At 44.5% G+C, this 16,492-nt stretch overlaps 1 protein-coding gene across 1 annotated transcript in view; it reads right to left on the reverse strand.

The window, feature by feature from the left end:
• GMPR (guanosine monophosphate reductase) overlaps positions 1 to 16,119 on the reverse strand; it is a 105,938-nt gene extending 89,819 nt beyond the window's left edge. Inside the window, exons 1-2 of the mRNA XM_089682291.1 lie at positions 15,675 to 16,119; positions 3,604 to 3,723 (exon numbers count right to left, since the gene is read on the reverse strand). Of these exons, the coding sequence (XP_089538417.1) occupies positions 3,604 to 3,723; positions 15,675 to 15,761 (207 nt within the window). The 5' untranslated portion in view covers positions 15,762 to 16,119. The remainder of the gene's footprint in view (positions 1 to 3,603; positions 3,724 to 15,674) is intronic.
• Between the last annotated feature and the right edge of the window lie 373 nt (positions 16,120 to 16,492).

The raw sequence follows: 16,492 nt of genomic DNA on the forward strand, positions 1-16,492 counted from the left end.
GCCTTGTTCCATGTGACAAGCTGTGACCTATCACAGCTCGCACAGTATTTCTCAATGGCTGCAAGAATTCAGCCAGAGAGAAGGAGAAATGATTGCTTTTACAGCCTTTATGGGTGTAAAAGTAATCAGTGTAAAAAAAGAAAAAAAATCTTCATCACCCCCACAAGTAGTACAGTGTCACTATGTAAAAAAAAAAACAAAAAACAAAACATAATAATATAACAAAATAAAATAAAAATGTAAAAATAATTTTGAAAAATTATAATTTTTGGTTATAAACTAATTTGTTTTTTTTTTTACTAAAAAGATAGCGAAATACATTTTGGCCAAGATTTATGAAGAAAGATTATTTATTTGCAAACTTTTATAAGAAAAGCACTTTTTTTTCTAAATGTTTGGACTTTTTCATTTATATAGCAAAGAAATAAAAATCCCAGTGGTGAATAAATTCCACCAAAAAAAAGTTTTATCTGTCTAAAAAAATGCTAAAAAATTCATATGAGTACAGTGTTGCATGACTGCGCAATTGTCATTCAAAGTGTGATAGCACTGAAAGCTGAAAATTGGCCTGGACTGGAAGGGGGTGAAAGTGTCCGGACTTGAAGTGGTTAATTAAATATTTGTGCAAAGTAAATAAATAGATTAATAAATAATTTCAAATACATACTGTAAATGCAATAAACAATGTGAAATCATATTTAAGTATCAAATTGCCATAATACAGTTGATTATTGTGTTTATCAATCACAGTTCTCTAAGGCAGTGGTTGCCAACCTTTTGGACCTCACGGACTGCTAAACTCAGAATTTTGAATCTTGTTGGCCACTAACATGATTTTACATGCCTTATACACACAATGCTCCGGCTCTCTGCACCCCTCTGCCCTCCCCCCTTCCTCACTCTGCATCATGCTACACAGACTCATCATTAGATCTTACCTCCTTATCCAGCCATGTGCTCAAGCTCCATGCTCCCTCCTACAGTCTGTGATCAGCGCTGGCATTGGAAGCCCCTTCTTCACCTCCCACTCTCTGCACTACTCCCAGGGTCTTCCTCTGAGTTCAGTTTTCACTGTCAGCACGCTTTGAGAACAACACTGGAAACAACATTGGGTGGTATACTTCCACCCCAATGTTGATTTGCAGTGGAACCCCTAGAGACCACCAAAATTCTCTTGTGGACCATCAGTGGTCCATGGACCACTGGTCAGTGACTGCTGCTCTAAAGTGTATTTCAAGTTCATCACAGTGCCCCCACAAATTAAATTAAATGCATCCAATAAATATAAAGTGCTTTCTGTGATATTGTATGGTGCTTTTCCTCTCTTTTTCAGACACACCACAGCCTGTGACCACCTCCACCTGTCATCCTTAGTGCTACCAGAGACCCCTGCTTTCAATTACAAATCTGTCTCTGTTTTAGCAGTGTGGTCAAACAGTGGGAGAAACTGTCCAACCATGCACTTGGTTCCCTATGGGAATAGATAATAGTTTAAAGTTTAACAGAACATCAAAAGTTGTTTACTTCTAAACATACTCTGAATAAACCATGGACGGGCTGGGGGGGGGGGTTTAGGAAGAATAGCATTAGGGGTCACTTCAATAATTCACATGTGTACAACAATTTCAGCTTGAGCTTTGTGCTCCGTAAACATCAGGGGTTTTAACATCAGGGGCAAAATAAGTTGCTATAAAATGGAACATGGAACCTAAATATCCACCTGCTGGTTGTATATGAAATGACAAAATATTAATATGCAATATTTCATATTTATCCAACTATATATCTTGTATTTTATTTTGTAAGCCCTACCGGACTTGTTTCAAGTTTTTTTTGCTTTCTGTGTATCTGTTGGGGAGATTTCCCACACTTCCTGTCCCAGTAATAGAGTGCTGAATGGTTCAGTAAGTGGTGAGAATTCTCTCTCTTTGGAATACAAAGCATTACATTTAGTAAAACTATAAGGCTACGTGTACACTGGAACTACCATAGACATTAACTCTACTGACAGCAGAAAACCGCTAAACACGGCAAAAACGCATAGAAACGTACTGTGTTTAGCGCATGGGTATTTATTCATTTCATTGGCCAGACTACTTGCCATTGAAATGAATAAATGCCCAAGCATTAAGTGCAGCTAGCACTTAGGCTTGTTTACACACATTTTGCCGCATTTGGCGTTTCTCTCCTGAACGCAAGTCTTCTGCATTCAGGAGAGGGACGTTTAACTGCCCACAAACGCTGCTGCTGCTAAACTTTGATAAAAGCCTATGTGTTCATAGACACATAGGCTTTTGTTGAGTTGAGTTCCGTGGCTTTGGCAAACGAATGTCAAAAACTCCTAAACGCGCATTTAGGAACAGCAGTGTACATGAGGCCTAAGTAGTATGAGGAAAGTTTAAAACATCTCTCAGAAGTTATTAGTGTCTTCTCTTGAAGTGACCACTTGTATACATATTATACTGTAAAGAAAGATCCAAAGACTTAAGTACACTTACCAATCCTGCTTTTCCCGCTGAACCTAAACATTCACCCCACCCCCCTCCAACTGCCAACTGTATTAGAACAGTGTTTTTAAAAGTAGGGGTTTTTTTTACCTGAATTCATTCTCTGGATTAAGGTAAAAACCTTTTGCATGCAGCTCCCCCCAGCTCCCCTTATACTTACCTGATCCTGATCTCGATCCAGCGCTGTGCTTGAGAGCAGTGGCTCTTTCTGCTCTCTCCCTCACTAGACAGAGAGGCAGGAGCCATTGGCTCCTGCTGCTCTCAATCACAGACAGGGAGGAGAGAGTAGGGGTGCGGCCGAGCCACACTCTGTGTGTCAATAGACACAGAGAGTTGACTGGGGAGTGAGCATGAGGCTTCCAATGGGGGCACGTGGAAAGGGGGGGGGCCAGGAGTGCTGGCAGGGTTCCCCCGAAAAAGGAGGATCAGGGCTGCTCTGTGCAAAAACATTGCACAAAGCAGGTAAGTATTACATGTTTGGGTTTTCTTTGTTTTTTCTGCCTTTAGAGATACTTGAAGCCTCCATCCTTTTTACCGCGGGCCACATCTGCACAGTGAACTCCCACTGAACTTGTATGGGAATGCTTTTTAAGATTGGAAATGTTGTAAAGAGGACATCAGCCAGAGGTGAACAATATGCAGCTTCCCTATTTTGGTAAATAAGCAGCTTGAGTGGGGTGGGAAGAAGATTGATATTGTGAACTCAATCACCCAATGTTCACCAGCAGAATGATTCCAGATCTTACCAAAATACTCACCATTCATACTTGCAGAATGGATGGTGAGTATTTATAGAGGTGAGTCTATTTTTCATTTTAGATCTGCCTTCCTGTATTGCCTATAGACATCACATTCAAAAAACACAACTTGAATTTTGGATAGATTTTCCATGTTGTTCGGGATGTGAACAATATTCAAAAACAATAGGCAATTCACTGACCCTTCCACAGTCTATAGGTTGTTTGTAAGGCCCGTAAAATATACTGCTGGTATACGTATAGTATTACACAAATATTTGGGTTACGTGAGCTGGCTAAATGACTTAAACATATGCATAGCCATTTTTAGTCTTTATAAACAGATGACAGATGCTGACCTTGCTCAGTGTCCTGGCCATCTCAAATGTTCCTACAGTATCCATATTTGCTGCAATTATCGGGATCCCAGTATAGGTTTGCTTGGAGCTTCTGAATGTGAAGGTGCGTACCAAATCCACCTGTAAAAAAAAATGTAAATATGTAATCATTTCCTGCCTAGCAGTAGAGGTCTGTATATGTCTTATACTGGCAGGGGCGTAGATAAGTAGGGGTCAGGGGGGTGCAACACCCCCCCCCCAGAGCATCTGTCAACAGCAAAGGCAGCTAGGCTAGTGTAATCTTTTAGCTGTGGGAGCTGCAAGCTACACATTCCAATATTTTAATGCATGCTGTCCTGGCCTGTTAGTTTACTATGTGGCAGGCCGAGACTTGGAAGAGTGCAGGGTGATGTCAGGAGGGAGGGACTTATGACACAGCTTCAGCTACTGACTGGTCCATCACTGCAGATTCTTCATCCCGTGGGCTTCCTGTCTAATGCAAGTGTGAGATGGAGCAGCGGTTGTGATGCGGAAAGAAGTATAAACATGGTTGCTAGCTCTTGAACTGAAAGCAGTCAAGCACCTGCAATGATCAAGGTGAGGAGGGAGGAAAGAGCAACTAATGAAGGAAAACCAGGGAGCTTCTTGAAGTACCTGTACAGTTCATTGTCTGTGTCCTCCTTGAATAGCACTCATTGCTACTTGTATTCTTGTACTTTTATCAGGGTGACAGCAACCTGACACCTGTGCAGTATAGGTGTTAGCTTACTGTCACCATGTTACAAGGACAAGAATATGGGTGGCAGTACAATGACTGTTATTAGGCTTGGTTCAAATTAAACAAAGCTCTGAAAAGCAATCTGCGGTGTATCACATTTCTGAGTGTGGCTGGAGGCCAAATGGCAGTTTACAATGGTGCTGATATGCTACAACTACAAGCCAAGTGTTTGGCTTGCCGTTGTGGCCATTGCCTTGAATGGAAGTGAGTTTGATAGTCAACTCGACAAGCATTAGAAAACTTTCTGCGGCTGGTATGCAAAGCATTGTGGCCACAGTAAGTGAAAGCCTCCTTCAGCTGTATTTTAGACTTTAGGTGGATGGCCAGAGGCTCAGCTGCCTGTTTTTACTGTTCCCCGACCATCCATGTGAAAGAGGCCTCAAAGCGGTCTGTATGCAAGTGCTGACCCTTTAGAGACCACTCCTGACCCCTGCACTCTGTACATTACATATTACCTGATCTCTGCACTCTGTGTGTTACACAATCCTGACCTCTACACTCTGTACATTACACATTCCTGACCCCTGCATTCTGTGCCTTACCCACTCATGAGTATTGTACTACATGCATTACATCCTGCACTCCGTACATTACATATTACCTGATCTCTGCACTCTGTATGTAGGTTTAAGTTTTAATCCCCTCCCGCTGTTAATGCAGTTTTGCCACAACACACCACCTCAAAATTCTCCTCTGGGTGTCCACAAAGGGGACCTTCAAGGTAATCTGTACAGGGCCCCATGATTTCTAATGTCAGCCCTGCAGATAGGACAGTGTAAAGGGAGAGGAGAACTCTGATTCGCTGAATCAATAGCCTGATTTGGCCCTGCAAGGAAAATGTGTGGGAAGGGAACAATTTGAGAAAGTAAAGTTTATTGATTTGATGGGACCCATGGACTGGGGAGCACGTAGCCTGCAGTACAGGGGAAGTTGTGTGGGGTAAGAAGACCACAGCAGAGAGCACTGTGTTCAAGACCAGGTGAGGCAGGAGAGGTGTGAGCCAAGGGAGAGGGCAGCTGTGGAAGGAAAAACCCAAACCACCAGGAGGCAGCAGCAGAGCCTGGGGACACATAGAGGCAAAGCAACCTCAGACACCCCCATTAGCCAGCAGCCTGCAGCTTAGCCCACAATATAAAGGAGAGCCCCTCTGTAAAGAACCTGAAAGACTGATCTCTTTAGAAACCAGACATTAAAGCCTACCTCTATATTTGATATTTGCTTCACTAAGATATATGTTCTCGGGGGGGGGGGGGGGGCGCTGTATAAACTGTATGTAGTGTTATGTGCTGCAGCAGGATGGAGACTTCCCGCCCCATGCCTAGAACAAAATAAAGTCAAACTGAGCATTGCTTAGCCATTCACAGGAAGCCTTGTAGTTTTTTGATGAATACAATGCTTCCTCTAATTGACTGAGACAGGCGGATGAAATCAGGATCTCTGCCTCAGCCATTCAGAGGAAGCCTTGTATACATTGATAAAATACAACACTTACTGTGAATGGCTGAGTAGTGCTCAGTCCGACTGGTTCTGGGAGAATGATGGTAATTTCCCGTCCCACTTCCAGAACACAGCACTGTATACTGTATGTAGCTGATATTGCATACAGATTATACAGCGCTGACAGTGGGCACATCTATTAGTAAAGATAATAGATTTTTTGCACCTGCTTGACTCAAACAAACTAACTGAAGCTCAGGGGCGGATTGACAACTCATGGGGCCCCCGGGCAATAGGGGATCATGGGGCCCCTGTGTCCTTACCCAAACTCAAAAAAGCCTATGAAAAAGGTACCAGGGGCAGTGGTCAGTCCGCCCCTGCTGAAGCTTTAACCTCTCCACTATGCTATAGTAGGGCCTGTTCTTCTACCTTCATCCAGCCTACAGGACTGGCCATCAAGAGGATGGACTGTTGAACCAGAGGACCACATGAATGTCAGAGGGAGAAGGAGTCCCAGAGCATTGCTGGTTACCTCTCGCTTGGTTAGGACAGAGTATGTGAGATTGATCGCCATCAGGAGGACATTTGCATAATTGGTGTAGTGAGAGGCATTCGCCCACCTTTATTTGTTTCATACTTGTTTGCTGTCACAGGGATTTGCTGCGGCCAGGTGAGTTCTGTCTAAAGGGGATTGCATATGCTAGGCTGTATATGACATACTCCTGACCCCTGCACTATTTATGCTATATCGTACAACAGATTTGGGCTGCTCAGTGGTCACTGTTAATGAAGTAAGTAGGCTGTGTGCAGAAAAACTTTAATGTAATGGTAGACTTTCATATTTTTTATACTTTCATATTGTAGCACATGAAGCTGCTGAGGTTTGTACATGTCAGACTCTGGCTTGAAGCACAGTTCTAAAGCATATTTATTGGGCACATGCACAGTGGCATATTTTGCCATGTACACAGTGAGTAGGGCCATGTTTTAACCCCGTCCCACTGTTGCACAATTTGCCACCCCTACTATCTGTCACAGTGTTGCAGGTGCACGATAGCTCTCTGGGTACCCAAGGCTGAACCCCGCAGAAAAAAAAATTATCTATGGCCCTGTACACTGGTGTCACTCAGACAGAGATAAATCCAGCGGTGCATTATGTAGGGCCTCTTCTTTCTCATCTAAGTCACTACTGATGCCATAACCTATTTAGCTCTCACAGACCATAAGTGCAAGGGGGGACTCTTCACCAATTACCACTGACCACCAGTGCAAAGGGGCAGTTTGCTACTGGCCATCAATGCAGGGAAACACTTTACCACTGAGCACCAATATAGGGGCAATTCTCCACTGGCCAGTAATGTATGGGGCCACTTCAGCTCTAGGCACTCCTGTAAGGGGGATTTTTTTTGCGTTTTGGGAGCAATTTTTTAACAGCCCTGTTTGAGGGCTTTGGTGAAATATCAGGGGTCTAAACAGACTCCCAATGTCTCACTTTTGAGATAGAGAAAGGGACTGAAGACATAGATTCATCAGTTAATTTCTCTGCAGCCTCCGCTGCACTGGGCAGTGAATGAATGGGAAGAGCTCTGTGCTGAGTGGCTTCCAGTTCATTCATAAACTGTTCTGTTCAGTTCAGTTCAGTTCACTATGCTTCAGTTATGAATGAACACAGAGAGTGATTGGTACCGATCACTCACTGGGGGCTTTTTGCTAAAACTTGAGAGTGAAAAATCTGGTGCAACTCTGCATAGAAACCAATCAGCTTTCAAGTTTTATTGCCAAAGCTCAATTGAACAAGCTGAAGTTGGAAGCTAATTGGCTACAATGCGCATTAGCTGCAGATTCTGAGTGCACCAGTTTTAGTAAATCTCCCCCATTGTATTCATTCAGAAATGGAAGGAGACAGTAAATTACATATTTACGGGTCCCTTTCCATGCTCTCCATCCAGAAACATCTCCCTCAGCAGCCTGCGGAAGAAGAGACGAAGGAAGCCAGTGAGAATGGGAGGGGAGGTCTGGCTGCAGGGCAACCAGGAGAGCACACAGGGTAGCCCAGGCAGCAGAAGCAAGAGGAAGCTTCACAGGAGGGGTGGCAGGGGGTGGCAATTACCAGAAATAATTCTCCTGTATTCTCCTCCTACAGCAGCTGAATGCCAGAGGTAGAGATAAGAGGAGAAGCTGACTTTCAGCTGCTGCAAGAGGAAAATACAGAGGATCGGTTCTTGTAAATGCCACCTATCCTGTCCAGGTGTGACAGGCGGGATCACCATTGCAACCCCTGCAACCCCTCAAGCTATGCCCACGCTTGAAATAATTGTAAGATTTCAGGGAATCCCTGCATGATTTACATCTCAAGAGCCGATAGTCAGAAAATTTTGAAGCGCCCAACCCCCCAAAATAAAACATTTTCTTAATAAAATATTTTTATATGTGTAAAGGGGAACACTGCAGACTGTGATGTAAAGGAGAACTCTGATGTAAGGGGGTCTCTGGTCACCAGAGCCCCTAGAGTTTCCCTTACATAAGTAAGGGACGGTGTACCACCCATTGAGAGAGCCATGCTGTGGCTATGACTCCCGCACACATTTTGTAAAGCTCTGTGCAAACTGTTGGCCCTATATAAATCCTGTATAATAATAATATAATAAAAATTGTGTGGGAGTGACACCATTGCAGCTCGGATAGTCAAACAGCCGAAGCCCCCGAACCCAGAAAGAAGACCGGGTGAAGATGGAAGCGTCACCAGCAGTGACAGCGTACTGCTGGGGGGCTTCGTTTTCGGGTAAGTCCTTCATAATGTGGTAGTATACAATGCACACTAGCACATTATGCTATTATTTTGCAGGGAATTTTTTTTTTTGCGGTTTACTACCGCTATAAGATCTTACAGGTGTTTGCACCTAATACAACAAACAAATGAAGTGGGGAGGTGTTCAATAAGAGTGGACAATAATTATAAACACTTTACAAAAACGTGATTCCATCATTTGCAATACATTATGGAAAGTCACAAGGTACCTTGCTCTAATCTCTGCTTCCAGTCTATTACTATTTATTATGCAGCCCTGCATTTTTCCTGCCTAGATGCTTGTGCATGAGCCAGAACAGTATGAGAAGAAGTGTTCTTGAACTGTATCTCTACATCATGTGATTGCTGATGTGGGAAATTCCTAGGAATGCCTACTCATTGTGCTTTGGGTTCTGTGCTAATGAGGAGATCAGAAAACATGCCCTCTATAGCACCTTGATGCACTACAAGCAGGGCTATTGTTAGAAACCACGGGGCCCCATACAGCCATACAGCCAACCCGGCAGGACCCCCCCCAAACAAAAATAAAGTATACTGTTTCAGTTATGAATGAACACTGTGAGTGACCGATACCAAACATATTTACCGGACCCTTTCCCCACTCTCCATCATAAAGGAGCCTATTGCATGCTTGCAGTTGCTGGTGTGAAGGAGAGGGAAACCGACAGACTGCAGGGGTGGGAGCACACAGGGGGGCCTTGGCAGCAGGGAGAAATATATGATGCACTGTGAGGGTGATGGGTGTGGTGGGAAATTACTGGAAACGATTCTCTGTATGGTTCTCTGTACAGCAGCTGAAAGCCAGCAGGAGAGAGAAGAGGACAACTTTCACCTGCTACAAGGAGACCCATACAGGGAATCAGTTCCAGTAATTGCCCCACTACTGTGGCGATCACCCACACTGCCTACATCCAAATCACCCAGCTACCTGGGCCCCCCTGCTGGCTTGGGCCCCATACAGGAGGACTGGTGGTACCTACTTTTTCACGGCTCTGACTAAAGAAAGGGGGCTGGTAAATGTGACATCCCTATTGTGTGCTTGCAGCTGCCAGTGGGAAGGAGAGGAGGGAAGACAGCAGCACTGCTGGGGTGGGAACACACATTGGGAAATATATTGCACAGGGAGGGTGATGAGTGCGGTGGAGGGGCAATTTCTGGAACTAATCCCCTGTATGGCTGTAAGGGATTTCCGGTAAGACGAATGGCGCATGCGCATAGGAACGTGTGAAGAAGAGTGGTCGGTTGTGCGCATGCGCACGGAAATGCACGATCGCGCACGTGCACTCGCGCGGCGAAGATTGCCGCCAGATGGGCTATTTAAAGAGTGCCTCTGCCCATGTTAGGTGCTAACTGATCTTCAGCTCCCCAGTGTCCTGCTTTTTCCTGTGTGATTCCTTTGTTGCTGACCCGGCTTGTTCCTGACCTGACTCTGATTGCTCTCCTGATTGATACTGGTTCCTGACTTCGGCTCTGCTCCTGACCTTGGTTTTCCTTCTGATTTGGTACCGTGCTGCCCGACTGTTGATGACCCTGGCTATTCCTTTGACACTGCTCTTGTCTCTTACCCTCACTGCCTGCCTTGCTCTGGTGCACACCTGGTGATCTACAAGACCCATTCTGCTTGTTACTACTGTGCCTGAATCAGAAGATCATCAGTCTTCCAAAGTCATCATCTACAAGAGCTGCAAACAACAACTACTGGAGCTCTTGTTCCCCTGGGTCCTAGACTCCCTCTGTTCCAACTCCAGTGGGGTCAGGGCTAGTGACACAAGTGATGCCGACCTCGTCATTTCAGTCTCCTATCAGGTACGTGAAAATGGCTCTTTTTGCAGCAACTGAAAGCTAGCGGGAGGGAGAGGAGAAGATGACAGCTTTCAGCTGCTGCAGAGAGAGTCATGCAGGGGATCGGTTCCAGTAATTGCTGCCCCGTCATGCCAATCACCCTCCCTGCCCAAATCTGATTCACCCAGCTGCCTGGGTCCCTCTGCTGGCCTGGACCTCATACAGGAGGACTGGCGGTACCCCTTATCCACGGCCCTGTGCACCTGTACTACCAGGACAAGAACTGAAAAATATTCTTCAGGCTGGCTTCCTCTAATTAAATTTCAGCTTGTCCCTAGTCTCCAACAACAGTTGTGGTATTTCCACAGTCTCTGACCATCACCTATAGCATGTCTGCAGTCTCTGATAATCTTCAATACTATGTTCACAGCCTGTGAATTTAACATATGACTCCTTGGTTAAGTCATAGGCTGCAACTCAGGTCCTCTACATCTTGTAAGGAGCACCATTGTTCTATGAGTATAATGCACAAAACCTGCATACGCAGTCCAAACTCCAGTGTGCATGTTCTCATATTGGGTACATCTATGATGCACAGAAGAAGTGTTCCTAGAAAGTAAGTTGCAATATTAGTAGCAGCATTTTTGCATCTGCATTTTAGCACATTTGAAAAAGCCACAGTCCTTGTTGTTTTATGTCACACTAATTGCACAGACTGCTTTTAGGAGGCCCCTGGGGAATGCAAATCTGCCACGGAGGCCCCTTTCACACAAGCTTTCTGATCTAGTCTGCCAGTTTTGCAGATTGATCTGATCAGAAGCTCCATGCAGGTCTATGGGCAGATGGGTACAAAAGGATTTTGTCTGTTTACCTCTGCCTATCTATGAATTCATCCATGTTAGGGGAAAAAACAGAAAAAGACTATGTTCTTTTCTATTGTTACAGACCTAGATATGATGGATCAGTGGTAACCTGATGTACTGTAAACTGATATATCTGGCAGCCCATAGATTCAATTGGAGTTCACCACAGTCTGCAGTCAAAATGCAGAAAAAACTGAATGGGCAGTGATGTCCAGTTCTGCTCTGATTTAGTAGGGGATCTGTTCATGGATCCCCTACTAAACAGAGCAGAGTGTGCCCATGTGAATGGACCCTAAGGGCTTGCTCACACTATCCCATATGCTCTATGCATACTGGTGTGGGGTGTGAATGGTGGTGCCATGCATTGTTACAATGCAGCAAAATGTTGACTTGGACTGGATTAAAGTGACATGCAGGTTTGTGTGTAAAAATGCAGATATTATATAAATGGCTTAAAGTGATTTTAAAGGTTGTAATTTAAAGGAAATTACAAACATGTCTCTCTTACCTGTTCTAAGCAAGGGTTTTGCACAGAGCAGCCCCAATCCTCTTCTTTTTTGGGCCCCCCTCCAGTGGTCCTGGCTCCTCCCCCCAGCTGATTGTCCATTTACATCTCCCCCCCCCCTCATTCTCATCTCATTGGCTCTCTGGCTATGATTGACAGCAGTGGGAGCCAATGGCTGTATGAACTAGTAAGGAAAGAGAGACACCTGGGAGAGCCGAGGCTCTCATGCACACTGCTGGATTGAGATGGGGCTCAGTTAAATATAGGGGGGGGGGGCTAAGGGGAGAACTTCTCCCAAAAGGTTTTTGACTTAAAGCGGTTGTTCAGTCACAAAAAAAAAAAAACTGTTGCTGCTGACTTTTAAACAGATACTCACCTGTCCCTCGATCCTGCAATGTCACCGCAGCCAGTTTCACAAGCCATCCTCTCTCCCTGGCACCGGCATCTTCAGTGTGAGCATCCAGCAGTGACAGCTTTCAGCTTCACAGCCGGGTGCTCACTGCACATGCGCAAGCAGTCCCAGAACAGTATGGGGGGGACAACTTCAGCATCCGATCGCCTAGGTGATCACAGCGGATGTGGAAGTAGGTACCTGTCAAAATCGGGTACCCCCTCCCCCTGCTTCCCAAAGTGCCGATCCTTAACAGGGAGCAGGTGACGAAGACTTAAAGTGGAACTTCCCCTTTTGGTGTTGAGCTCCACTTTAATACATAGAATGCATTAAAGTAAAAAACCTTCTGCCTTTAGAACCATTATAAATTTAAATCATTTATCATGTTTTCACTGTATACATATGCTTTACTTTTGAGCCTGAAACACTAAGCACGTTGATGTTATTTGTTTTTTGCTATTTAGCGCTTGATAATGTACATATTTTTTTCTTCATTTTAAAATGGCGCAACATCCATTTATTTTATTTTGATGTTTCTCACTTTATGCTTACATCTCACTCATTTTATATGTTCTGTTTGCAAGATGGGATATTATAAAAATGCAGACATATTGCATTTTGATGTGGCACACCTCAACGCAGTGGTATGGTGTAAACGGGGCTCATAATAAATAACTATTGCCAATGCAGATTAACGCACCTGGTCTGAGCAAGCCCTAAGGCTAGGTTCACACCTATGCAGGATGCGTTTGAGCCGTTTCTGCATTGCATTTTGTGTTGCGTTTTTGCCGTGTTTTTGATGTGTTTTGCATTTTATTGTTCTTGTTGCTAGGCAGATTTAAAACGCAGCAAAAATGCACTACAATGTTTTCTGCAGCATTCGCGTTGAAGTCTAAAGAACCAAAAACGCAACTTTTTGCGTTCAGAAAAGTCCCTGACCCTTTCTAAAAAACAAACCAGGTGAAAACGCGGAGATGTGAACATGTCCCATAAGAAATCATGTTAAATGGACTGTACTGCATTTCTGCAAAATGCTGTGGAAAATGCTTAGGTGTGAACCTAGGGTAAGACAGAATGAAAATGGATATCCACCCTGTCGTGTCTTGTGCACATTTGTAGGGAAAATGATGGAGACGTTAGCAGGAACAACCAATGCCCATCCCTCTAATGTGCCTGCAGAATGCAGATGCAGCCTGCAATGCAGTGCTATTTTCCAGCCGTGCTCCCAGATATGTCTATCACATGAATTATCAGTTTGTTTCTCAGTCAGTAATCACTGGGGGGGGGGGAGTCAAACTCTATTACCTTGAATTACCTATGCCGGCTACAAATAACTCCTGAAGTTGTTATGACAGAGCAATTTCCCAGAAAGGCACTTTGTCAGTGGGAGACACCCACACGCTATAGTGAAAGCAGCGCGTCTGCTGCATGAAAGCCTTGAAGGTGACTTCTCACTGCAGAGTAATGGAAAAGCTGCTACGCCTCTCCAAACTAATAGTAACATGTGCAAGCCGCACATTATTTGCAAACATCAATGACATACAGGCATTTACAGGACATTTCTAAGAACATATAAATGCGTGTCATGAGTTTAAATGGTATCATTCACACTGCGCATTTATTTATTATATAGCGCCATCCATTTACATGTATTTATTGTACATTCACATCAGTCCCTAACCCTTGCAAACATCAGAAAACTAAAAACAAAAATATTGAAATCTGCCCCATTCACAAACAAAATATGGATCGCGCTCAGGAAAATGATTAAATCATAAAAGATAGATAGCTCCAATCATTATATTTTTATATTGAAATGTAGTCATAGCACTCAGCAGTGTACAGGTTAATCCCTCCCCAGATAGAGGTAGCACTGAATGTAACCGGAGTTGTGTGCCCAGCAGGCAGAACAAAGTGCTTGGAGAATTCTTGAATAGGACGTCATTGTCATTTGTCTTGTAGGTGCTATAAGCCTAGTATTTAGAATGTCCTTCCCTGATTAATCCACCTCCAACCGGAGCTGCGAGTTATTCTCTGACGTCAAGGTGAATTAGTGAGAGCTCCAAGGTGAGAGTCTGGCTGCAGTCTGGCACAGTCCTATTCCCACTCCCCTGTACTTGCTCAGCCAGCCTACAGTTCAGCCCTTTTCTCCAATGTATAGTACCAACTTGGGGCTATGCTACAGATCCAAAGACCTGCAATGCTACTAGTGCCTGTAAATTCATGTGTCATTTCTGCATAAAAACTTTACACATTACCAGGGGCAGACTGACAACTCATGGGGCCCCCGGGCAATAGGGGATCATGGGGCCCCTGTGTCCTTGCCCAAACTCAAAAAAGCCTATGAAAAAGGTACCAGGGGCATCTCATGGGGCCCCCTACTGACCCCGGGCCCTCGGGCAGTGCCCGAGTTTCCAAATGGTCAGTCCGCCCCTGCACATTACCCTCCTGCACCTAAACGCAGGCAAATGGCAGCACAGTGGCTAAATGGTTAGCACTTCCGCCTGGCAGTACTAGGGTTGTTGGTTCAAATCCCAACCATGGCACCTCCTGCCTGGCCAGTAACTTCATGTGTCATTTCTGCATGAAAACATTACACATTACCCTCCTGCAGGTAAATGGGCAGCACAGTGGATAAGTGGTTAGCGGTTAGCACTTTCACCTGCCATTACTAGGGTTCAGGGGCTGACTGACCATTTGGAAACTCTGCACTGCCCAAGGGCCCCGTGACATACCCCTGGTACCTTTTACATAAACTTTTTTAAGTTTGGGCAAGGACACAGGGGCCCCATGATCCCCTACTGCCCAGGGGCCCCTGCTAGGGTTGTTGGTTCAAATCCCAACCATGGCACCATCTGCCTGGCCTGTAACTTCATGTGTCATTTCTGCATGAAAACTTTACACGTTACCCTCCTGCACCTAAATGCAGGTAAATGGGCAGCAAAGTGGATAAATGGTTAGCACTTCCACCTGGCAGTACTAGGGTTGTTGGTTCAAATCCCAACCATGGCACCATCTGCCTGGAGTTTGTATGTACCTGTGTGGATTTCCTCCGGGTACCCCAGTTTCCTCCCACACTCCAAAGACATGCTGGTAGGTTAATTGGATCCTGTCTAGATTTGCCCTAGTGTTTGAATGTGAGTTAGGGACCTTAGATTGTATACCACTTGAGGGTTAGGGACTGATGTGAATGTACAATAAATGGATGGCACTATATAATAAATAAATGCACAGTGTGAATGATACCATTTAAACTCATGACATGCATTTATATGTTCTTAGAAATGTCCTGTAAATGCCTGTATGTCATTGCCAGTGTGAATGAGGCCGGAACAAGTGTAAAATGTAAAAACGTGAACCTTCAAAAGAATGATGACAATATACAAAAAAATGGGAATTTACATATCTATTGAGCACTGGGTCAGATTAGTTCTGTCAATCATCAGAAGTTCTCGAAAGATTAGCGGTGATGGGTTGGTGAAGAGTTACATATGACTACGAAAAGCGAAATAAAAAATAGCACTTACCTCAGATCTGCTCTTAAGGCTACTCCTCTTTGGTCTGAGAAGGACATCTTTGAAGTCCAGTTTGATGTCAGCATCCACCCTTGGCATTTTGTGATTAAACTGATCTTTCTGTCCTGTACTGCAGAGATCCTGGTGCTGTTACTGTATATGTACCAGATCCCAACCTTTAACAAGCAAAGCCTGAATGTTCTTCAGCAAGAGTATTTATAGTGTAGGAAAAGCCAGCGGTGAACGCATAAGCCCCATATCTTTATTAGGCAAGTGCTGTTTTTAGAAAGTGCTTTTGTAGAGCACAGCGGCAGGACTCCAGTCTTCTCCTGTGTTCAGGCGGCTGCCAGTGTGTGAGTGGAATAACAGACTCACAGCACAAGCAAATGACAGAACTGCACTGACAGGATCCAGCAGCCAGCTTAGTGTCTCTGGAGGTAGTCTGCAGCTCTCCTTCCTGCACAACAGAGCACTGAATGAATGCATGCTGGGCAGAAAAAACCTTAAGGGTTCACGTCGATGTGCGTTCTAGTCAATCACTGCATTTTCTATTCGAACGCATGCAGATTCATTCAAATAGAATATGGATTGTTTGCCAAGAAAAGGCTGTGTTTGCTTTGCCTGCAGTTAAAATGCACCTTAATAGGGCATGCTGTGTTCAAAGAAACTCAATGCCAGGCAAAGCAGGTCAAACGCAGCCTCTGAACTGCTACGCAGGGCACACAACTTTCATTCAAATATATTCCTCAGTAGCCACGAAGAATAGAAATCCATCAAATGCTTTTGCACAAACAGTAGTATGATCACTGTGCTGTATATAATCTGTGTAG

The sequence above is a fragment of the Staurois parvus genome, unplaced genomic scaffold, assembly GCF_062004578.1.
Source record: "Staurois parvus isolate SC_StPar_1 unplaced genomic scaffold, SC_StPar_1.0 ptg000287l, whole genome shotgun sequence".
In the NCBI taxonomy this organism is placed as follows: Eukaryota; Metazoa; Chordata; class Amphibia; order Anura; family Ranidae; genus Staurois; species Staurois parvus.